The sequence below is a fragment of the Cydia amplana genome, chromosome 17 (genome assembly GCF_948474715.1).
Source record: "Cydia amplana chromosome 17, ilCydAmpl1.1, whole genome shotgun sequence".
NCBI classification, from domain to species: domain Eukaryota; kingdom Metazoa; phylum Arthropoda; class Insecta; order Lepidoptera; family Tortricidae; genus Cydia; species Cydia amplana.
Window position 1 is genome coordinate 5,076,852 of NC_086085.1, and position 25,320 is coordinate 5,102,171.

At 46.7% G+C, this 25,320-nt stretch overlaps 1 protein-coding gene across 1 annotated transcript in view; it reads right to left on the reverse strand.

The window, feature by feature from the left end:
* LOC134655742 (baculoviral IAP repeat-containing protein 6) overlaps positions 1 to 25,320 on the reverse strand; it is a 96,618-nt gene that overhangs the window by 49,554 nt on the left and 21,744 nt on the right. Inside the window, exons 13-29 of the mRNA XM_063511208.1 lie at positions 25,029 to 25,169; positions 24,063 to 24,221; positions 23,205 to 23,353; positions 22,437 to 22,785; positions 21,511 to 21,707; positions 13,527 to 13,730; positions 11,502 to 11,679; positions 10,931 to 11,134; positions 9,443 to 9,568; positions 8,778 to 8,955; positions 7,829 to 7,930; positions 7,151 to 7,295; positions 6,307 to 6,559; positions 4,298 to 4,467; positions 2,458 to 2,533; positions 2,174 to 2,302; positions 1,217 to 1,469 (exon numbers count right to left, since the gene is read on the reverse strand). Coding sequence (XP_063367278.1) covers positions 1,217 to 1,469; positions 2,174 to 2,302; positions 2,458 to 2,533; positions 4,298 to 4,467; positions 6,307 to 6,559; positions 7,151 to 7,295; positions 7,829 to 7,930; positions 8,778 to 8,955; positions 9,443 to 9,568; positions 10,931 to 11,134; positions 11,502 to 11,679; positions 13,527 to 13,730; positions 21,511 to 21,707; positions 22,437 to 22,785; positions 23,205 to 23,353; positions 24,063 to 24,221; positions 25,029 to 25,169 — 3,013 coding nt within the window. The remainder of the gene's footprint in view (positions 1 to 1,216; positions 1,470 to 2,173; positions 2,303 to 2,457; positions 2,534 to 4,297; positions 4,468 to 6,306; positions 6,560 to 7,150; positions 7,296 to 7,828; positions 7,931 to 8,777; positions 8,956 to 9,442; positions 9,569 to 10,930; positions 11,135 to 11,501; positions 11,680 to 13,526; positions 13,731 to 21,510; positions 21,708 to 22,436; positions 22,786 to 23,204; positions 23,354 to 24,062; positions 24,222 to 25,028; positions 25,170 to 25,320) is intronic.

Genomic DNA, 25,320 nt, shown 5'->3' on the forward strand with positions numbered 1-25,320 from the left:
TGGTGGAAAGATTTGCTGGCTATGGTGGCTCAGATGGCAGAGCGCTGGAGTATCGATCCAGACGCCGCGAGTTCAAGTCTCACCCAAGACAGTAATTTTTCCACTTTTAAATTTATTCTAAGCTTAATAGCATCGTTCGCAGACGTTTCTGCTTGTTAAAAAATTAAAAAATTAAAATACATATTTTAATCAGTCAACATAAAGTTACAAAATATCATCTTCCTCGCGTTGTCCCGGCATTTTGCCACGGCTCATGGTAGCCTGGGGTCTGCTTGGCAACTAATCCCAGTAATTGGCGTGGGCACTAGTTTTTACGAAAGCGACTGCCATCTGACCTTCCAACCCAGAGGGTAAACTAGGCCCGTATTGGGATTAGTCCGGTTTCCTCACGATGTTTTCCTTCACCGAAAAGCGACTGGTAAATATCAAATGATATTTCGTACATAAGTTCCGAAAAACTCATTGGTACGAGCCGGGGTTCGAACCCGAGACCTCCGGATTGCAAGTCGCACGCTCTTACCGCTAGGCCACCAGCGCTTTTTTTTTTACTAAATATAAAGTTACTAAATATATGGGGTGAATATTCAGCGTCTTATCGACGACATAGTTGCCTCAGCAGCAAGATTTGTTTTTATGTAGCAATTAGCTGTAACAGTAAAGTGTCATTCAATAGAATTTGCTAACTATGTAAACAAAAGTTACTATTAAATTGACATTCAGTGTCAATTTTAGTATGGCGGTTTGTTTACATAGTTAGCAAGTTCTATTGAATGACACTTTAGTGGATATAATTTTAGTATAGTATCAGGATTTACAAAGTAGTTTTTTTTTAACTCTACGAGTACCTATGTAAATTAGTATAGTTTCAGGCCTTTTTTTAATCTCTACATATGTAATAGTTATAATGACTATGTATTAACAGTATAAGTGTTTAGGCATATCTAGAGCTGTAAACTTATAACTGTATTTATTTAAAGAATAAAGAATAATAAAGAAGCGTGGTCTTAACGCGTCAAAATTGTAGTGTACCTTTGAATGTGAATTATTTCGATTGTGGCAGAAACTTATGCGTTTTGATTTTATTCGATACTATTATTAAACCTATAACAGCTGACTGTAAAGGAGTCTAGAATCTAGATTAACATTTGATGACAAGGATGACATTTGACTCAAATAGATAAAAATAGTTATTACTTTAACGCAAAGAGTCACTTACCGACAGCGTCGAACAGTTTGACAGCGTGCGCCGCGTGTCTCGGGCTAAGCACTTGTAACATCGGGTGTGCCACCCGCAGCAGCGTCGCCTGCAGGTCGTAGGCGGCAGTGGGCGGCGCGTCGCGGCGCCACACGGCGCACACGCAGCGCAGCGCGGCCAGCGCGCCGGCCGCGCCGCGCGGGCACACCACGCGCGACAGCACGGCGTGCAGCGCCGCCGCCGCGCCCGCGCCCGCGCCGATGTGCGCTCCACCCTGCAGGGACGGTACTAGTAAACATAGTGCTACTGATTGGCCTGATGACAGTAACAAAGAATCATGGAAATAATGTTAATATGGTTCTTAAAAATGGCCCAATCTCAGTAAAAACATTAGGATGATTAATATATTCAATAAAATAAAAGTGCAAAATTCTCCAATTAGCCATTTTGACTGAAACGCTAATCAGAAGCGAGCTAAGGAGTGACGTCATCAATCCATGACGTATTTCTTAGAGCAGCATAGACAACCTCATTGACCGTAATCCATACATCCTCACCAAAGAATTTGGAGATTCAAAAAAAATATTATTTCGCCACTAAACATTCATTACGTCCAAAAAAATATTATTACGCGATGTAAAGTAAATATTTATTTGTAATTAAATAAATAAAATGCTAAATAATACGATATTTCACCAAAAAACTTTTTTAATTATTTGGCTGAATGGAACTATCATTGCCACGTTGGCTGTCGTAACCAGAAAAAATGAAAAATGAAAAAGTAAAACCGGCGCTCGGTGATTTTCACTCAGAATTTGCATGTATCTAAATAATTCATCTTAAATTGCAACCGTGTGAGAGTTTTTGTATAAAATGAGTTATTGTAAAAATAAGTTATTGTATTGAATTTTCGTTTCACGTTTAGAGCGATACATAAACACGCGAAAGTACACGTGACATAAACATTGTTATACTCACGAGGTACGGCTCGGCGGTGGCCACAGCGCCATCCGTGGTTACATTGGTGGTGATGAACTTTACTATCGCGGGCACAAAATGCTCGCACTCGTGGATTACACGCCCCATTGTCTGGTTGCTGCCTTCCGTCTAAACAAGATACAAATATATATATTTTTCAGTGTCAAATATACGTAGAACAATACGTATTGCGATCAAGCAGAAACATCAGTTTTTTTGTATCAAAGTAAACATAAACAAAGATTTTGTTGTATAAGATTTTAAACAAATGTGAGTTTACTCACTTGTAACGGCAGGGATGCGATCCACGCTAAGGCCTGCATTGACAGCACCCAACATCTCAAAGAAATGTTTTCCAATCTGAGAAACAAAACAATGTGTGAATACCCTGGAATATTATATCCAACCATTTATATAGAAAGTCAAAATAATCGATATGGCGCAATCGGCAGAATCAGCTTTATAATTTAAATACGCCAGTGAATATTGATTTAGGAAGATGAAAGGTCGCTCGTTGGTTCGATGTCCACTGGCAGTCGCGATCTTACGGCATGTGGACGATAGTTCAGTAGTACAGAATGCTGCGTTGCACACTACTCGTATACTGGTGGTGGTGCAGTAATACAGGGTACCTACTGCGTGAGCGACAGCAGCAGCGCGTTGACGGTGTCGGAGGCGAGGCGGATGCGCGGCGTGTCGGCCGGCACGCACAGCGTGTTGAGCGACCACGCGCCGCCGCTGCCCCACACGGACCCGTTCAGCGTCAACCATAGCGAGACCACGCAATGTACTGGTGGTGGTGCAGTAATACAGGGTACCTACTGCGTGAGCGACAGCAGCAGCGCGTTGACGGTGTCGGAGGCGAGGCGGATGCGCGGCGTGTCGGCCGGCACGCACAGCGTGTTGAGCGACCACGCGCCGCCGCTGCCCCACACGGACCCGTTCAGCGTCAACCATAGCGAGACCACGCAATGTACTGGTGGTGGTGCAGTAATACAGGGTACCTACTGCGTGAGCGACAGCAGCAGCGCGTTGACGGTGTCGGAGGCGAGGCGGATGCGCGGCGTGTCGGCCGGCACGCACAGCGTGTTGAGCGACCACGCGCCGCCGCTGCCCCACACGGACCCGTTCAGCGTCAACCATAGCGAGACCACGCAATGTACTGGTGGTGGTGCAGTAATACAGGGTACCTACTGCGTGAGCGACAGCAGCAGCGCGTTGACGGTGTCGGAGGCGAGGCGGATGCGCGGCGTGTCGGCCGGCACGCACAGCGTGTTGAGCGACCACGCGCCGCCGCTGCCCCACACGGACCCGTTCAGCGTCAACCATAGCGAGACCACGCAATGTACTGGTGGTGGTGCAGTAATACAGGGTACCTACTGCGTGAGCGACAGCAGCAGCGCGTTGACGGTGTCGGAGGCGAGGCGGATGCGCGGCGTGTCGGCCGGCACGCACAGCGTGTTGAGCGACCACGCGCCGCCGCTGCCCCACACGGACCCGTTCAGCGTCAACCATAGCGAGACCACGCAATGTACTGGTGGTGGTGCAGTAATACAGGGTACCTACTGCGTGAGCGACAGCAGCAGCGCGTTGACGGTGTCGGAGGCGAGGCGGATGCGCGGCGTGTCGGCCGGCACGCACAGCGTGTTGAGCGACCACGCGCCGCCGCTGCCCCACACGGACCCGTTCAGCGTCAACCATAGCGAGACCACGCAATGTACTGGTGGTGGTGCAGTAATACAGGGTACCTACTGCGTGAGCGACAGCAGCAGCGCGTTGACGGTGTCGGAGGCGAGGCGGATGCGCGGCGTGTCGGCCGGCACGCACAGCGTGTTGAGCGACCACGCGCCGCCGCTGCCCCACACGGACCCGTTCAGCGTCAACCATAGCGAGACCACGCAATGTACTGGTGGTGGTGCAGTAATACAGGGTACCTACTGCGTGAGCGACAGCAGCAGCGCGTTGACGGTGTCGGAGGCGAGGCGGATGCGCGGCGTGTCGGCCGGCACGCACAGCGTGTTGAGCGACCACGCGCCGCCGCTGCCCCACACGGACCCGTTCAGCGTCAACCATAGCGAGACCACGCAATGTACTGGTGGTGGTGCAGTAATACAGGGTACCTACTGCGTGAGCGACAGCAGCAGCGCGTTGACGGTGTCGGAGGCGAGGCGGATGCGCGGCGTGTCGGCCGGCACGCACAGCGTGTTGAGCGACCACGCGCCGCCGCTGCCCCACACGGACCCGTTCAGCGTCAACCATAGCGAGACCACGTTCTCTAGGAATGTGCAGTCCATCTGGAAACAAAACAACGATGTAGTCTTTTCTATGTTCGTCGTCTGCCAAACGTCACAACTATACATTGTGCAGGAGCGTTATATACAATGAATCAGGAACAGATTTTCGGGCCACGCTCCTCTTAAGCTTTGGATTCCTCCGAAAACGGTGCCGTCATATTACGGCCGCTATATAGCGTTGACTGACGTCACTAGAACGTTGTCTATGTAAACAAGATGGCGCGGTTTCCTAGACGGCGTTATGTTACGTTGATTGTCAACGTAACGTAAGATGACGGCCGTCATGACCTTGTCGATAGTTTCGTGAACGTTTTATTAGATAGCGGTGACGCCATTTTGGAATAAATGACACGAGATTTGAATAAATGATTCCGTACTACGATTATTTTCCTCTTCTGATGATATTTCATCCTCCAAGTAAATTATAGATGATCAAGCAAATCTTGTCAGTAGGAAAAGGCGCGAAATTCAAATTTTCTATGGGTCGTTATCGTATCGCGCCTACATTTTTCAAATTTGCCGCTTTGACCTTGGTGGATGACGGTGTGTTATGACGCCGTGGTACTTTCCACATGTCGCCACCGTAAAGACGGCCGTCTTTTGCGGCCGCTATATGACGGCCGTCATATGACGGCACCGTTTTCGGAGGAATCCAAAGCTTTAGGTTAAATGTTAAATGAACGTAAGGAGCCGGACGCGTACAGCGGACTATGTCGCCTCCGCTCTCTCAGCACAGCGGTTATAGGAGCTGTAAAGATCGGTTTTCCTAGGATAGCGGTGTCGTTATACAGGGTGGATTTTCTTTTTGGGTCAGTGAGGGCAGCTACCAGATCCCGTGTTGCTACGAGAAAACGGTCTAAGAAGACCTTCCCTCGATTTCAAATTAATGAAAATTGGCTTTTACAGATTTTGGAAAAAACACACAGGGTGCGAGAAAAAGGTCATTTTTGACAACCTTTTTTTTTGATGCCAATCGATCCCATTCCTATTAAGGATCAAAAGCTTGTATGGAACCAAAAAAAAATTTCCGGCTAGAAAAGCCACAAATCGAGGAAAACTTTTCCCATACAATTTGTATGAAAATTAAAACTTTTATTTTTCACATGCTGTTTTTGTATGCCAATCGATTCCATTCCTATCCAGTATCAATAGTTTCTTTGGGGTCAACTTACGGTAATGTACTAAAAAGCCAGAAATTAATAAAAACTTTTTGCATACATTTACTATGGGGAAAATGTGAAATGTTATTCTCAATTTTCTATCTCGCCCATCAGTCCTACAGCAATGTCTTCATACAGTATTATGGTCCTTAAATGTAACAGGACTGATTGGCCAGATAGAAAAATGTGATCCATCAAAAAAAAAGTTTGTCAAAAATGACCTTTTTCTCGCACCCTGTATGTTTTTTCCAAAATCTGTAAACGCCAATCTTCATTAATTTGAAATCGAGGGAAGGTCTTCTTAGACCGTTTTCTTGTAGCAGCACGGGATCTGGTAGCTGCCCTCACTGACCCAAAAAGAAAATCCACCTGTATAGTGGCCGTCTCCATACTAAACAATACGGCTAAATATGGATGTCGTAGTATTTGTATGGAGACGGCCGCTATATGATGGCACCGCTTTCGGAGGAAACCAAAGCTTAAGTGTAAGGCCTGAGTGGACACTCGAATTGGGCGTGCAGCGGGACAGGGCGTGCGGCGTGCATGTTAAACAGATGCAAGTGTATAAGAGTGGCCTTAGTGTACGCTGCTCAAAATACTCCTGACCCCGACGCCACGCTACACGCCCCGCCGAACGCTCCGCTTCGAGCGTCTACTCAGGCCTTACACTAATACCCACCTGGTAATGGAACTCGAGCGCGAGATGGCGGAAGACGTCGTAGAGCGTGTGGTGCAGCGGCGGGTGCGGGCGCTGGGGCGGCGGCGGCGGCGGGGCGGGGCGGGCGGCGAGGCGGGGCGGCGCGCGCACGGCGGCCTGCAGCGCGGCGCCGCCCGCCAGCAGCACGCGCCGCGCCAGCGCCTCGCCCGCGCCCGCGCCCGACCCGCCCGCCCAGCCGCTCTCCAGCCGCGCGTCCATGCAGCACGAGATGTTGCTGGGAAACAAACGTTCACTATCAAATACGGGAACACGGAGATAAGGCTCGGAGCTGGACGGCGGGCCGATGATATTCATAAGAGGAACTCGATCGAATATCCCGCCCGCCATCGTCCGATCCGCGGCCTAGTTAAACACATTTCTCAAACTTGCAATGAAATATTGACATGACTTCCTTCAAATTAGGTCCGAAAATACTACGTATCCGGTGCGATGAGTGTAGATGATATGTAAAGGAATTTCATACAGCCTTACACACCTAGGCCTGTAGAGCGACCTTCTTTTGTTTTTAACAGCAGCCGCGGCCCGCGATACCTTCATACCCGTGCGCGCCCCGGCGGGTTAATCGACGGCACCTACTCGTAACTCATGAGACCCTGGTACTTGTGTAGCGCTAAATTCAATTTATAGACAGTTTTTTCTCGATTTTGGCCACCGTAGCTTATGGATATTTCATTGCAAGTTTGAGTATTGCTATCCGTCCTCGCTACGCTCGGCAGTCTATCTACTTGGCCTGCAACCCTTCGTTTCCCAGCCTCTAATAGTAATGTACCTACGCTTTAAAATTTGTCTGAAAGAGTAAACTCACCTAGTATTATTGTCCGGAGCCGGCTTACTCCGCGTTTCCTTCCGCATCGCCTCCCTGAATTCCTGCTCGAGCTGATTCTCGGACTCGGAGTCGTCGGACTCCACTACTTGAGGTAGTTGATCCATGTCTATGCTTTTTATTGAATCTGTAAAAAAAAATTAAACTTATCACACTACGACATTATTATGCCGATACAACTTAATAAGTCCGCATGGGACAGTACGCGCTAGGGCTGTCGCCTCGTGTCGCACGCTATTTACATAATCGCTTCTCAAAAGGATGAAAAAGAAGTGCATCTCAAATTACTGGGCGTAATTTCGTTCAACGCAAACCTACCTATTTAAAACAATGTTACCAACACATGTTGTTTCTGAGATATAGGACGGTGAAACATAACTTAAACTTAAAATACATTCCAATCATAAAAATTATTCAGTATCCTAATCACCAAGTATGTCTTAAGATGGTATTAAGATGGTGGTATGGATTAAGTATTTGCGTCTCACATTTTGCTTAGCGAGCGGGTGAGACGCAATGCACATTGGACCAAGAAATTGGACCGGTGAAATACCAATCTTAGGGTCAAAAAAACAACCTTTTTCATGACGCGTCCCAACTAAGCATTGATAATATGTTGCTCAAAAGAAAACGTTTTTTTTTTATATTAACAAAACTTACTTGGTGAAGATAAAATAGGTGATTTGATGATTTGATTAGGTTTCTTGCCGCCAAATGGGTCGGTTTTGGTCTTCGGCAGACCGAAACTATCAGCCAAGACATCTGAAAGCACAATTATTTTTAAATACTTACCATAATATTACAAAGGACTATCAAAGAAAAGTAATGCATTTCAACTACAGTACCTACAAGTTAACTGCGTAGAAACTGGTAATGTACAGTTTATTTTTTTAATTTTTTTTTTAATTTATTTGGGGATCGTTGGTTGTTGAGTCGTGACATTAACATAAAGGGGCGTTTTCTAAAATAAATATTGAAAACCCGATTCTCATGGATCCTGATGTTTTTGGGTTCTTTCAACTCAGAATCACTATTAGCATATTCAATCCTGATGATAAAAAAAAATGCCCCAAAAATTTGTATGAAAATTGTCACGTCACGTCCATACAAGTGAAAAATTTTCTCATAATAAAACGTGACGTAATGGAGTGGACATTTTGGGACATCTTTTTGTAATGGAAGGGTGGAGAGTGCTGTCGATTCTGAGTAGAATGAGCCCAAGATTGTCCAGATTTGAAAGAATCAGGTTTTCGATATTTATTTTAGAAAAAGCCCAAAGACAGTCGCGGAGAAGTCTCACAAAGTTGGAAAAGCTGTCTAAAATTCATGAAATATTTTACACGAAACAATGGAGTCATCAATTTTGGAAATGGAAAATATTGATTCACACAGGTACAGAAATATGAGAACTGTCCAAAATTTTTCCATGTGGAAATTTCGCAATTCCAGAAACTTTTTGAACGCACATCAGTAGAAACTGGGCACGCACAAACAATTCATGACTCGTTCCATTCAGTCTCTCTTGCAACACGACGCCGTAGTGGTACTCCGTTGCGGATACGGTTAGTCATTCATCATTCGTTCCACTCGGCTCTCTTGCAAGACTCACCTGCCACGGTGACGCCGTGGTGGTACTTGCGCGGCGCCTTGCCGCCGGTGGTGGGGACTCCGTTGCGGATCTCGACGCGGTCGGGGACGGCGTCGCAGACCTCGACCAGGCGCCATCTTTCCTCCACCTCGTATGTGGGGCTCGAACATGCCGAGCCGTTTTCGTACTCTACTAGATCCTGTGGGATAAATACAGGGTGTTACATACAAATAACATAAGTACATTGTATTGATAAATGAGACCATAATTTATGATTTATATAGAATAGCTGAACAGGGGCTCGATCCGGTCGGACCCCGGAGCATGCATTACAAAATATTAATTATAAAAGTATAAATCCTAGTAAAATGCTTCCAAAACAATTATAGTATAGGGTCATTGCATACAAGCATATGCATATGATTCCATACAAGCTTTTGATTCTCAATAGGAATGGGATCGATTGGCATCAAAAAAAAGTTGGTCAAAATTACCTTTTTCTCGCAACCTGTATGTTTTTTCCAAAATCTGTAAAAGCCAATCTTCATTCGTTTGAAATCGAGGGAAGGTTTGCTAAGACCATTTTCTCGTAGCAGCACGGGATCTGGTAGCTGCCGTCACTGACCCAAAAAGAAAATCCACCCTATATAATATTAGTGGTAGAGTGAAGCAGTAGTGTAGTGTACCTGCAGCAGCGTGGTGAGCGCGTGACGCGGCCAGGGCGGCAGCGTGACGGCGAGGCGCGCCAGCCCCAGCACGCACGACGGCTCCAGCACCGCGCCGCCGCACAGCGCGCACAGCCGCCCCACCACCTGCAAGTAACATTCACATCAGAATACATGCGCATGATGCGCAACCCAACAATTACCCGAGGGCCACGGAACGCACGATCCGAACGTGCACGCTCGACGCTGAAATCGGGCGACATACATTTGTTTTAACCAATGCGCTAGCGCCAAGGGACACCACCGTGTGCTTCACGCGCAAATTCTCACCTTAGCACACAGCAGCAGCGTGTCCGCGGAGCCGGCGCTGTCCATGGCCAGCATGTGCTGCACCAGCGCCTGAGCTAGTAGAGCGCACAGCGCGGGCGACACCACCGTGTGCTTGACGCGCACATTCTCACCTTAGCACACAGCAGCAGCGTGTCCGCGGAGCCGGCGCTGTCCATGGCCAGCATGTGCTGCACCAGCGCCTGAGCTAGTAGAGCGCACAGCGCGGGCGACACCACCGTGTGCTTCACGCGCACATTCTCACCTTAGCACACAGCAGCAGCGTGTCCGCAGAGCCGGCGCTGTCCATGGCCAGCATGTGCTGCACCAGCGCCTGAGCTAGTAGAGCGCACAGCGCGGACGACACCACCGTGTGCTTCACGCGCACATTCTCACCTTAGCACACAGCAGCAGCGTGTCCGCAGAGCCGGCGCTGTCCATGGCCAGCATGTGCTGCACCAGCGCCTGAGCTAGTAGAGCGCACAGCGCGGGCGACACCACCGTGTGCTTCACGAACACATTCTCACCTTAGCATACAGCAGCAGCGTGTCCGCAGAGCCGGCGCTGTCCATGGCCAGCATGTGCTGCACCAGCGCCTGAGCTAGTAGAGCGCACAGCGCGGGCGACACCACCGTGTGCTTCACGAGCACATTCTCACCTTAGCACACAGCAGCAGCGTGTCCGCAGAGCCGGCGCTGTCCATGGCCAGCATGTGCTGCACCAGCGCCTGAGCTAGTAGAGCGCACAGCGCGGGCGACACCACCGTGTGCTTCACGAGCACATTCTCACCTTAGCACACAGCAGCAGCGTGTCCGCAGAGCCGGCGCTGTCCATGGCCAGCATGTGCTGCACCAGCGCTTGAGCTAGTAGGGCACACAGCGCGGGCGACACCACCGTGTGCTTCACGAGCACATTCTCACCTTAGCACACAGCAGCAGCGTGTCCGCAGAGCCGGCGCTGTCCATGGCCAGCATGTGCTGCACCAGCGCCTGAGCTAGTAGAGCGCACAGCGCGGGCGACACCACCGTGTGCTTCACGAGCACATTCTCACCTTAGCACACAGCAGCAGCGTGTCCGCAGAGCCGGCGCTGTCCATGGCCAGCATGTGCTGCACCAGCGCTTGAGCTAGTAGGGCACACAGCGCGGGCGACACCACCGTGTGCTTCACGAGCACATTCTCACCTTAGCACACAGCAGCAGCGTGTCCGCAGAGCCGGCGCTGTCCATGGCCAGCATGTGCTGCACCAGCGCCTGAGCTAGTAGAGCGCACAGCGCGGGCGACACCACCGTGTGCTTGACGCGCGGCGCCGCGCCGGACGACTCGCCTTCAGAGTTGTTGCGCTTGCCGACCATCGCCATGCGCGCTTTCAGGTTAAAGCGGACGCGCTGGAAGAAAATTATCCGTTTTAATTGGTACCTAAATCAAAATGAAACTCGATTAGAACTAAATTACGCGCTTTCTGGCATGGTAAATAAAATACTGACTTGATGAGGGTTCGCAATAGGGTATTTTCCTACTAGTCAAATCAGTTTCTGTCAAAACGATTTGCTAATATGGAATTTATATGAAACATTACATCTATTCGATTTATTAAATAAGACTTGTGCTTAAAAATAACTGCTATCTATGTTTTTCTAATAATTATCTGGTGCTTTATTTCATGCATGGTGTGAAATAATTTATTTTAAATACAGGAAAATACCCTATTATGAACTTTCACGTCGCAAAGCAGTTTTTCTATATTACAATCACCTGTTGTTCCTCTAAAGCGACCTGTATGCCACGCCGCGCGGCCTCAAACTCTTGCATTTGGTGCAGCAGCTTCTTATGCAGCTTGCGGCGATGCAGCTTGCATTCCGCGGCGCGTGGCGATGGCGCGGGCTCGGCGCCGGTCGCGCCGGGCCGCCCGCCCGTCACCCACTCCCAACGGCTATACATAATATTATGCATTAGTTTTGACGTCTCGCAGGAATATTGTCCAGTGTGATTGGCGAACGATAACATAACGTAACGTCTGGTTTGTAATGGAGTTGCTTGCAAAGTTAGTAGCCTTTGGCTTGTGGACCGGTAAGATAGATTTTTGTTAGTTCCGGAGTCTAGTTTGGTTAACATTACAACCTGTTGTAGATAACCCGACTTGCAAAACGGCTACGCAGGCTTAACAGAATATTAAATAAAAATAAATTCACACAAAAAAAAGCAAGCAAATGTTGCTGTATCGGTTGTGTTTAGAAGTACACATCGCGTGAGACACGAGAGATGTATTTATAGCTAATAATGACAGAGCGCGTGCTGCAAGACCAGCAGCTGCCACGCCGCCCTCCGGGTCCGAGTGTGTGAACAGGGACTCGAGTCATGTCCTCTCGCTCCAGCATACCTGGCGTGCTTGTGGGACACGGCGGGCTGGCTGTCCAGCGCCGCCGCCAGCGCCGTCAGCACGGCGGCGCTGACGGCGGGCTGCGGGCGCGGCGCGCGCAGCAAGGCCAGCGCCCGAGCGGCCAGCGCGCCCGCCACGCCGCCCTCCGGGTCCGAGTGTGTGAACAGGGACTCGAGTCATGTCCTCTCGCTCCAGCATACCTGGCGTGCTTGTGGGACACGGCGGGCTGGCTGTCCAGCGCCGCCGCCAGCGCCGTCAGCACGGCGGCGCTGACGGCGGGCTGCGGGCGCGGCGCGCGCAGCAAGGCCAGCGCCCGAGCGGCCAGCGCGCCCGCCACGCCGCCCTCCGGGTCCGAGTGTGTGAACAGGGACTCGAGTCATGTCCTCTCGCTCCAGCATACCTGGCGTGCTTGTGGGACACGGCGGGCTGGCTGTCCAGCGCCGCCGCCAGCGCCGTCAGCACGGCGGCGCTGACGGCGGGCTGCGGGCGCGGCGCGCGCAGCAAGGCCAGCGCCCGAGCGGCCAGCGCGCCCGCCACGCCGCCCTCCGGGTCCGAGTGCGCGAACAGGGACTCGAGTCATGTCCTCTCGCTCTAGCATACCTGGCGTGCTTGTGGGACACGGCGGGCTGGCTGTCCAGCGCCGCCGCCAGCGCCGTCAGCACGGCGGCGCTGACGGCGGGCTGCGGGCGCGGCGCGCGCAGCAAGGCCAGCGCCCGAGCGGCCAGCGCGCCCGCCACGCCGCCCTCCGGGTCCGAGTGCGCGAACAGGGACTCGAGTCATGTCCTCTCGCTCTAGCATACCTGGCGTGCTTGTGGGACACGGCGGGCTGGCTGTCCAGCGCCGCCGCCAGCGCCGTCAGCACGGCGGCGCTGACGGCGGGCTGCGGGCGCGGCGCGCGCAGCAAGGCCAGCGCCCGAGCGGCCAGCGCGCCCGCCACGCCGCCCTCCGGGTCCGAGTGCGCGAACAGGGACTCGAGTCATATCCTCTCGCTCTAGCATACCTGGCGTGCTTGTGGGACACGGCGGGCTGGCTGTCCAGCGCCGCCGCCAGCGCCGTCAGCACGGCGGCGCTGACGGCGGGCTGCGGGCGCGGCGCGCGCAGCAAGGCCAGCGCCCGAGCGGCCAGCGCGCCCGCCACGCCGCCCTCCGGGTCCGAGTGTGTGAACAGGGACTCGAGTCATGTCCTCTCGCTCCAGCATACCTGGCGTGCTTGTGGGACACGGCGGGCTGGCTGTCCAGCGCCGCCGCCAGCGCCGTCAGCACGGCGGCGCTGACGGCGGGCTGCGGGCGCGGCGCGCGCAGCAAGGCCAGCGCCCGAGCGGCCAGCGCGCCCGCCACGCCGCCCTCCGGGTCCGAGTGTGTGAACAGGGACTCGAGTCATGTCCTCTCGCTCCAGCATACCTGGCGTGCTTGTGGGACACGGCGGGCTGGCTGTCCAGCGCCGCCGCCAGCGCCGTCAGCACGGCGGCGCTGACGGCGGGCTGCGGGCGCGGCGCGCGCAGCAAGGCCAGCGCCCGAGCGGCCAGCGCGCCCGCCACGCCGCCCTCCGGGTCCGAGTGCGCGAACAGGGACTTGCGGGCCATGTACATGATGAGCACCAGGCATCTGAGAGAAGATACAAGTGATATTTTATGCTGGAAGGATTATTTAACGCTTTCCCTGCTAGCGCGAGCTACGTTCGTAACCGATAACACGTTATTCACGCTGATTTAAACTTTCACGATTTTTACACATTGTACAGGCTTTGGAGCCTATGTCAAAAAGACAGTGACAAGTGTGTATCGTGAAATTTGCTCATAGCTATCGTCAGGCGCTTACAGTGATTAGAACATTTTTAATTGTCATCGTTCACTTCCATTCCGATCTTTGTACAAGCTATACCTTTTTTAATTAAATTAATTTTGCATGTATTTGGGCATTTGATTTACACCATCATATCCTCTAAAGATATGACATGGTGGCCCACGAGGGGAATTAAAGAAGAATCCGCGAAATAATCAATAAAATGTACAATCATTAAATACGACATCGGCCGGCGCGACGAGTAACGGATCTTCAACATCGCAGTTCAAGTCTAGAGGATTGCTGTTGTATTCTGGAGCTACCAGGGGATGTCTAAAGTCACCAGGCTTCAAGAAGCGAGGATCTCCAAACCAGGGTTCGACCAGTGAAACGGCTAAAGTTCACATCGAGCAGTTACGTTCGTACGCCGCCACCAAAGATAAGTGTCTATCCTTCATACAAATTCCAATAATCCTAACAACAGGCAATATAACTATTTAAAATATATCTTCATTTGTGTAAATCAAGTGATTTTAAAGCTATAATTACGTATAAAAACCTTAAATTAGTGCAAAAGGTGCATTGCATCAGATTCTATATCTACCCGAAACATAAAAAAGTGAACAAAGAACTTTGCATTTAACTTTGCAATTTTTAGATTATTTTACGTAAATTCGATATAAAAGTCTTTAAATTTTACAAAGTTAACAATAAATTTTAATAATCATCATTATATTTACAAGTTTTGAACGTTCACAATAGTATAACTAAAGTTAAAGTTAAAATAGTTTACGTATTGAGTTCAATTTAATAGGTTCCGTTTTCCTTATCTTTGTTTACAAGATATTTAGCATTATTTGCCGACTATTCCAGGGCAATACTATTTAAAATCGCCGTGCGCCGCTGGCATCGTTTGCAAATAAACTCCGTGGCTCGGCACCGGCCGGGAGGAGTCTGCTGAGCGTGCGCAGCCGGTTTCCCTGTCATCGGCAAGTACCACCAGAACGAGGAACGTGAGCCATTTTATATTTTTTTTTATTGCATTACTATCTAAATAACTAAGGTAGACACAGTTATTAGCAAAATGACGAGCGAAACTGAAAAGGCAGATAAGTTAATGCTGCTTCAATTATGTAGAAAAAGAGCGTCCGCCAAAGGACAAATTACTAAATTTGGAAAATATTTAGATAGTATTGCACCAAAGACGGAGTTGGATAATGTTCAATTAACCGAGTTAAATTTAAAACTCGCAAAATTTGAGGCTTTGTCCGTCAAGGTTGATGAGTTGCAAAGTGAAATAGAGGTTTTAAATTTTGAAAATATTTCGGCTGAAATTGAAGAACGTGACCTTATGGAGCACGAAATCATAGTAAATATTGCCACGGCAAAAAATTTAGTCGAAAGATTTTCTAAACAATTTGGTTGTGAAAAAAGGCGCAGTTCCGCGCATAATACGTCATGTTGTGTAGATGACCCCAATCACCCTCACGAAATAGGTTTGAAATTACCTCAAATACAGATTGCCAAATTTGATGGCGCATATTTTCGTTGGTTAGAATTCCGCGATACTTTTGAAAATTTAATACACAAAAATGAGCGTATTTCAGACATACATAAATTCCATTATCTCGTGTCATATCTACAGGGTGATGCGGCTAGGATCATTTCAAATTTGGAAGTGTCAATTAATAATTATGCTGAAGCGTGGAAAATGATTTGCAATCGATATGATAATAAAAGAATATTAATTAATCATCATTTAAATTCATTGTTCAATATTAAACAGCTTCCACGTGAATCAGAGCGATCTTTGCGATTTTTGGTTGATCACGTGACCAAAAACTTGCGCGCCTTAACCAGCCTAGGCCAGCCCACAGACAAGTGGGACGTATTGATAATATTTATGTTATCTTCTAAGTTAGATACCAATACTTTGCTAAAATGGGAAGAATACCGGAACAATTTGGAGGGTGATGTACCCACTTTAGAACAATTTTACAAGTTTATGATCGATCGTGCTGATGTACTCGAATCGTTAAATCGTAACAATAAATCAGACGTTGTTGGTGTGTCAAAGCCGCCTAGCGTCCCTTCTCGTTCTACAACAAATAATAATTACGGTCAAAGACCAGTTCAAAATAATTACGTCAAATCATTTGCAAGCTCAACCAATAATAATAACAATAAAAAACAAAACATATTTGCATGTGTTATCTGTAATGAGCGTCATAGGATTTATGATTGCCCTACTTTCAAGGCGAAGGGGGTTGACGAGAGAATGATGGATGTGACAAAATATAAATTGTGCATAAATTGCCTGAGGCAAGGTCATAGTGAGAGTGAGTGCCGCATGGGTCCATGCCGCGAGCCCGGCTGCACCGAGCGACACAATAGTCTGATCCACAGTCCATCTTCCTCCTCAAGCCACCTCGCTCAAGTAGACGAAGAGGACGCAGTACACGTCAATTATGCTTATCAAAATACAAACCAAGGCCGTCGAGGTTGGTTATCCACAGCAATTATTGAGGTTGAGAATCCCATTGACCATCAAAGGTTAAAAATTCGTGCATTTTTAGATAATGGAAGCGAGTCGTCTTTTATTACTGAGTCTCTTAAGGCCAGACTGTCGTTGAAACCCCGCTCACTTGAAACATTAAATGTTATAGGCATGGGCGACACTCCTTCTAAACATACAATAAAGGGAACTTGTGATGTTCAATTAAATTCAACAAAAAATAAGTTTAGTGCTATATTATCTTGTTACGTCATGGACGAACTTACCGGTCGTATACCAAAGGCGCCCGTCGATATTACCTCATTCAATTTACCTCAAAACATTGAGTTGGCTGATCCAATGTTTTATCAGCCAGGCCCTATAGATGTTGTTATAGGTGCTGACCTGTTCTGGGATATTTTAGGACACGAAGAAATTTCCCTAGGATCAAATAACCCAAAGTTAAGAAGTTCAAAGTTCGGCTGGATAGTATGTGGCCGTATAAACTCAGCTGTATCTAGCAAAAAGATACTCTGCAATCATGCTATAGTTTCTTCTACCCAAAATGAAAATATTGAGAATTTAGTGTCAAGATTCTGGGACTTGGAAGAAGTTCCCAAAAAACAAAACTTAAGTAAGCAAGAAAGTGAATGTGAAAAACACTTCCTCACTCATACTATAAGGGATGAGGAAGGACGATTTTGTGTCAATTTACCATTAAAGGAATCTGTAGATTGTTTAGGCGATAGCTATAATACTGCCAAAAAGCGATTTCTTAATTTAGAGAAACGTTTTAAACTAAATCCTACACTTAAATGTGAGTATACAAAGTTCATTAATGAATATGCTGATCTAGGGCATCTTTCAATTTCTAATGTTGTGCCAAGCCCTAGCCCATCGTACTACCTTTGCCACCATGCTATTATTAAAGAGGAAAGGGAATCTACCAAGCTTCGGGTAGTCTTTGACGGATCTTCCCCCACCACTTCCGGTTACTCTCTTAACGACGTTTTGATGGTAGGTCCTAATGTTCAAGATACTCTATTTTCCATTTTAATTCGTGCAAGACAATACAAGTACCTACTAACTGGCGATATTGAAAAAATGTACCGACAGGTTTTAGTAAGCGAGAGTGACAGGAATTTGCAACTCATTTTGTGGAGAGAGGTCGAGTCACTACCTATTCAGACGTTAGTGTTAAACACGTTAACTTACGGCACAGCTAGCGCAAGTTATCTCAGTACACGTTGCTTGTGGGAGCTAGGGCAGCAACAGGATGATGAGTTAATCAAAACCATCATTCAAAAGGACTTTTATGTGGATGATTTAATCACAGGGGCAAATGATCCTCAACAATTAATATACATTCAAAAATCTGTTTCAAACGCATTAAAAGCAGGTTGTTTCAATCTTAGAAAATATAAAAGCAATCATCCATCTATTTTTGACAATCTTGATATAAATAAACAAGATAATTTAACTATCAGTGAGTCTTCAAGTACTTTGGGCCTCGGATGGACCCCTTCAAGCGACACGTTGCATTTTCCTATAAAAATGTCTAATGAACCTGACGCTGTAATAACAAAGCGATTTATAATGTCAAATTCCTTTAAAATATTCGACCCGTTAGGTGTTCTGAGCCCAGTTATTGTTATACCAAAAATTATGCTTCAAAAACTGTGGGAGAAAAAATTAGATTGGGATTCGCCAGTCCCATCAGAAATAAAAAATGAATGGATAAGGTTTTCTGAAAATTTAAAAATACTGTCTAATTTAAACATTCCAAGATGGGTGTTAGGCGATTCATCTAAACGTATAGAAATTCATTCTTTCAGTGACGCCTCTCAATCTGCTTACGGGGCATGCATTTATGTCAAGTCGATAGGTCCGAATGACGATGTTACGGTCAAATTGTTATGTGCAAAATCCAAAGTTGCACCCATTAAATTCACCAGCATTCCACGGCTTGAATTGTGTGCTGCGCTGGTCGCCGCCAAGCTCACACAATCCGTGTTAGAGTCTCTCAGATATAAGCCAGATAGAATAGTGCATTGGTGTGACTCGAGCGTAGTCTTAGGATGGATCAAGGGTGATATTAGTAGACTAAAAACATTTGTTGCCAATCGTATTGGTGAAATAGTAGAGCTTACTTCGCCTCAATCATGGCGGTACGTTCCTACAGATTTAAATCCTGCAGATTTCATTTCGCGAGGTGTTGACCCAAAAAACATAATGTCATTGGATCTTTGGTGGTCAGGTCCCAATTTTCTGCTCAAAAATGAAGACGATTGGCCTGTCTTGAAAATTAAAGATTCCGACCCACTGCCTGAGCTGAAAGTGCATTCAGCAGTAGTAAGTGAGCCAATAGTTGATTTCGAAAGATTCTCTTCTTGTAATAGACTTATTAGATCGTTTGCTTACGTAAAAAGATTCATATTCAACACAAAAAATAGTATCAAACGTACTGGCATTTTAACAGCTGACGAATTGCGTGAATCCTGGCATTCGTTATGCATTATTGCTCAAAGTGAATCTTTCTCAGAAGAATATGAAGCACTTTTAAATAATAAGCCTTTAAGCAATAAAAGCAAAATATTGTGTTTGTCCCCATTTTTAGATAATAAGATAATGCGTGTTGGAGGGCGCTTAGACGCCACAGATTTTTACTCTTTTGATAAAAAACACCCCATTTTGCTTCATGCATCGCATAGACTAACAAGGCTTTACTTCGAAAAAGAACATATCGTCAATATGCACGCTGGTCCTCTCCTGTTATTTTCAACCGTAAGAGAAACAGTGTGGCCAGTGAATGGACGTCACCTAGCCTGGCGTGTTGTAAATAATTGTGTTAGGTGTAGACGTCTACGAGGTACAACCCTACAACCTAAAATGGGTAACTTACCATCCCAACGGATTACTCCCGATTATCCCTTCTTGTCAGTCGGGCTGGACTTCGCTGGTCCTTTTACTATTATTAATCGCAAGGGCCGTGGAAGTCGTTTGATTAAGTGTTACTTGTGCTTGTTTGTCTGTCTTCGTTATAAATGCATCCACCTCGAAGCTGTTAGCGATTTAACTAAGGATGCGTTCATAATGACTCTTCGACGCTTTATAGCGCGCCGAGGCAGACCAACTGAGATTTTTAGTGATAATGGTACTAATTTTGTAGCTGCCGCAAGGGAATTAGGGTCATTTATTAAACAAAACCAAGAACCTCTTTTTGATTTTGCAAGTCAAAACCTTATAAAGTTTAGGTTCATTCCGGCTTACACTCCTCATTTTGGTGGACTATGGGAAGCCGGCGTCAAATCGGCTAAACATCATATAAAGCGTGTTATCGGTAATAGCCACCTCACCTTTGAGGAAATTTCCACTTTATTTGCACGGGTGGAATCTATTTTGAATAGTCGGCCATTATGCCCGTTGTCGTCGTGTCCCAATGACCTCCTTTCCCTATCCCCCGGACACTTTCTTATCGGACGGCCGCTAACTGCTCCACCAGCGCAATACTTGGGTGACTCTAAGGAAAACTACCTCCAACGCTATGAACGCCTGGAAAAAATACAACAGCATTTCTGGCAGCGATGGCAGCGCGACTACCTATCAGAGATGCAGCAAAGGACTAAATGGAAGAGCAATGCTGCCAAACTGAGCGTCGGAGATATGGTGCTTCTGGCAGAAGATAACTCTCCCCCTCTGGCATGGAGGCTCGGCCGTGTTCTACGCCTCATCACTGGGTCCGATGGATTAGCCAGAGTGGCAGACGTCACCACAAACAGAGGCTGTGTGCGCCGCTCTCTTGTGCGTCTGTGTAAGCTTCCGACAGCCGAAGAGCTTCGAGGTTGAAAAGCGAGTTTTCAACGGCCGGGAGTATGTACAGGCTTTGGAGCCTATGTCAAAAAGACAGTGACAAGTGTGTATCGTGAAATTTGCTCATAGCTATCGTCAGGCGCTTACAGTGATTAGAACATTTTTAATTGTCATCGTTCACTTCCATTCCGATCTTTGTACAAGCTATACCTTTTTTAATTAAATTAATTTTGCATGTATTTGGGCATTTGATTTACACCATCATATCCTCTAAAGATATGACACACATTATTAAATTATACAACGGGACTTAATCGCGTATCTAAGCGTAAGAGTGACATCCCTAGTGCGCAAAACGTTCAAGCGGATAAACAAGACCAAGTGCGGGTAGTTCGAAAAACTCGCGCGGTTAGACGATGCTGATGTCAACTTAAGCCAGTCTTCTCCGAGACCACGGGGACAACGCCGTCCTCGAAACGTCGGAGGTAAATCTTAAAACTTAGATACGCGATTAAGTCCCGTTGTATAATTTAATAACGTTATTCACGCATTGTAGCGAAAAGTGCCTACGAAAGGGGCGGTTGGTCTGAGGGCGGCTCTCCCATCTCGTGCAGCTCCGCGAAAATGGTCTTATGTATGGACCGGGTCGGGCTTTATATAGCGCAAGAATACATTGTTCGCCAGCCTTTTCAATATCTTCAGTGGATGAACATGAATTGTTGTAAACGCCGGAAATGTAGTGCAAGTCTGGTCTGTCGTTAAATAGTTGTATTGTACCTGTCTACGGCAAGTAGATGCGCGTCAACAGCAGAAAACGCCGTTATAAGGGTGCTAGCCAAGCTAGTCCCCCATAATTGTATTACCCACACACTCCCGTAATACACTAGATACCAGGGATGTTGCAGATGCCGATTTTTTGACATCATGCGGATGTCAAGATAGATACATAAAAAACGTCAAATATTACATTTTAGTAATTTTTATTTCAAAAAACCGGCCATTTGCGAGTCGGACTCGCGTTCCAAGGGTTCCGTACATTTAAGTCCCACTCACGCTTGACTGCTAATTTCTAATAGGTTTTTTGGCTAATGACTAAATTACCTAGCAGTCTAGCACTTACGCCGATGTTAAGACGTTCCTGTACCGACCTGTTCCACATCCGCATCCGCATTAAATCCGCATCGATTTTATGCGGATGCGGATGCAGATGCGGATGTTGAAAACAATGCGGAAGTTCCGCGGTTGCGGATGCGGATATTCGCAACATCCCTGCTAGATACTACATCAGATATTACGTACCTGTCTAAAGCGGCTGGCGGGGCATCGGCAGCGGAAAATGCCGTAGTAAGTGTGTCGGCCAAGTGGGAGCCCCACCAATCCTGTGCCCCGCACAGTCGAGCCAGCAGAGTGGCTAGAGCAGCCGCACCTCGGCCGCCCCACTCCCAAAGTAAACCGGATACCACTTGACACCATTCGAGGCTCACTTCTTGGTGTTGCTAGAAAAAAAACAATGATAAACACCTAGCTAAGTAGCATAGTCTAGCAAGCACATTACGAATAAAAAGTTGTCTGTCAGTGTCATCAACAGGGCCCGTACTTTACATGCCGTTGACGCAAAAATGACGTCACGCTGCATAGAGTATGATTGTAATCATTATTTTGTCATAATTAATCATTTTGACAACCTCTGCAGATAACCGATAACGATACTTGAAATAATCAGTACGATGTCTAATTGACTTTTATCTTATTGTCACTCAACTAAATAACTGCAGCTGTCAGATTAATACATCTTTTACTTAAAATTTGATATATTTGTTAGGTATTGTTGGAAAAATGTAAATAGGCACAATGTCATCTTTACACGACTTTTGCAACAGATATCCGTTTTTAATTGTAAATTACGAAAACTATTGAAGTAATTTGTACATGATTAAAATGATTGACGACTAATGATTAATAATTACAATAAAACTATTTGGGACCATCCTATATGCAGCGTGACGTCAAATTGATGTCATGGTCATCAATATACAATTCTAATAAAATTGAGCCTTTGACAGGTCACTTTCATTGGTTGATAGGGCCAAGTACAGGAGATCTCCATAACCATAACGCATGTCATAGGGCCCGCATTCAGGAAACTGTTTCCATTGGTCCATAAGGGACATGCGGGGTGCGGGATTTTCGTATTAAACACAAATATGATAAAATAATTAACTCACCACATTATCGACTTGGAAGAAGAAATACAGTAGTGTATCTACAACATTCTCGCTTATAACTCTCAACTTATCCGTCGAAGCTCTCTCCAGCAACGCTTCCGGTGTAACTTGGCCTTTATTGATCTGATCTAGCACGTGCTCATTACATTCAGATTTATTCTGCAGCCTTTTGACTATGTTTGTGCATGTGTGTAGTTGCTGTTGTAGTTCTATGCACTCCTGGTATGCTGTTAGGACTTTGGGGTCGGATTCGTTGGGTAGGTTGAGGTAGGCCATCATGTGGGCTGCGTTGCCGTTGTATAGTTCTAAGTAGGGATTCAGGAGGTCCATTAATTTTCCGGTCGCTAGCCTGTAGAGAGATAAAAGATATACAGGTATGTTATTTATACATTTTAGATAGTAAATACTTGTGACAGACAAAGGTCTTACGACAAAAAAAATCTTTTTGTTCAAAAACGGCACAAATTGTGAAAGGCGGCGGTCGACGCGAATGCACAAAACCAGAGTGTCTCAATGGCGTTGTTTCAAAGAAACAAATTGAATTATATTAAACTATGTATAACCATCAAACCCAATTACCGCAAATTTTACTTCCTGAAATCAATTAAGCCTGGTAAAGGGCTAAGGGATATTATATTTCTCACATATGACACTTCAAACATTCGATTGTCATTATTGAAATGTCAGCCTGGTAAAGGGTTCAGCACCTTTTCCCTAAGGATATTTAACGCCCCGCCACTGTAATGTAGTATAGCCTTGTTCACTTACCTAAAACGGCATGTCAAATCCTGGTGCAGCGCATTCAGAGAATTAATAGACGCGTTAACGTTGGCAATCTCGGCCACCTCGCCATAGATCCAGCCCAGCGGGATCTTGCATTTCATGGCCGACATGCCGTACCGGCCAATCGTTGTGATCTGAAAAATTTATTAGATTAGCCCGGAACTGTCTCATTTCAAACAGACAGAGAGAATCATACTGTCTTTGTCTTACATTAAGGCACCCAAAAGGGATGAGTATAATTTTCCTGGTTCTTTCTGACTGACAAGTTGTGTTTGCCAGACTATATGGGTGCAAATCGTCAAGCGAGGGTAACTCTACTTGTATTTTTTAAATTTTGGGAAGTTATAATCATTTTTATACGAATCAGGCTTTGCTCTTTGGTTGTCGGCGTACGCTGCGTACAGCGTCACGTCTTGTAAAAATACTATATAGGTATGATGTGACTTAGCCCGCAACGTATGTTCTTAAGGAGAACGGAGCTTTTAGCATGTATGTATTTATTTAAAGTAGGTACCGTATATGAATAGGAATATGAATTCATCGTATATATCATTCATTTACTTAACGTATATACGTATCCAAGTTATATTATGTTAGCAAAGACAATACATCTTAACTTTATTCATCGTTGGTTGATTTATAATCTTAGCATATACCAATAAATATGTATTTCTGAAACATTTTACACAATATTACACACCGCTGGACGACGTGTATTTCGAATTAGTGTAGTAACGAGTCAAACCTACCCGCTATACATCGCCGGAGAGGGTTAAAACTTGTGGCAGGATTAAAGCAACACATACGACTGCGAAATTAGCAAATCAGATAAATATATCTCACCTTCATGTACCGACAAAGCGGCGGCGGTTGTATGTCGGTCAGCACGAGGTGCTTCGTCGCGATGTCGGTGGCGAACGCTAGCTTCACGCAATCTGTCTCTTCGCTGCACACCCAGAGGTCAATGCAAAGTGTCACAAGGTCGGAGCACGATGGGATTATCTGCAAACCAAATTGTATTACAAAAAAAAAATGATTGATTGACTAATAATCAGTCACTAACAGTCAGTGGAAGGTGAAACTCGAAACTCTTTCTGTGCGGAAGCTCAGTCGGTTGCCTCCGTTTCTGTTTATTACCATTTATGTTTCTGTTTGACGACCGTCTGGCCTAGTGGGTAGTGACGCTGCCTGTGAAGCCGATGGTCCTGAGTTCAAATCCCGGTAAGGGCATTTAATTGTGTGATGAGCACAGATATTTGTTCCCGAGTCATTGATGTTTTCTATGTATTTAAGTATTTGTATATTACATATATCGTTGTCTGAGTACCCACAACACAAGCCTTCTTGAGCTTACCGTGGGACTTAGTCAATTTGTGTAAGAATGTCCCTATATTTTTGTTTTATTGCCCTTTTTTGGTGATAAGCGGGCATTAGACAGGGACAATGGTATAGTTTGTAGCTTTCTAATAGAGCCCGAAGGCTAATCCTATTGTCTATTGTTAAGTAAAACCACTCGTGCCACGTGCCACAACCACCTGCATAAAAAATCGGTACTTCGGTTACTGAGTGCCGGCGAGTCGAACGCTACAGAACCAGTCTAAAATGTGTCATCGAGATGCGTAACAAAGGCGCGTTATCGGAGAGCGCACCTACACTGGTTTTTTGAGCGTTGGACTAGCCCGCGCTCAGGTGCCAAATAGAATAATTAGGACCCTTTTTTGCAGGTAAGTAGCATGTGCGGTTTTACTGAACAATAGACAATAGGATAAGCTTTCGGGCTTTACTAGAAAGCTACAAACTATAACTCACCACGTCCGTGAGGCGCACCGCGTGCCCCAGGTCTAGCACGATGTACCGCCGGGCGCCGCTGTGCATGCGCTCCACTACGAGCGTGTGTTGCGGCACGCGGGTCACTAGCTGCGCCCATGGTATACCGCATTGCTCTTGTTCCTGTTCAAAATGAGAAAACGATCAAATAAAACTAAGCGTAGAAGCTCACAGCCGCATCATATTTTTAGGGTTCCGTACCCAAAGGGTAAAAAGACTATTACTAAGACTCCGCTGTCCGTCCGTCCGTCCGTCTATCACCAGGCTGTATCTC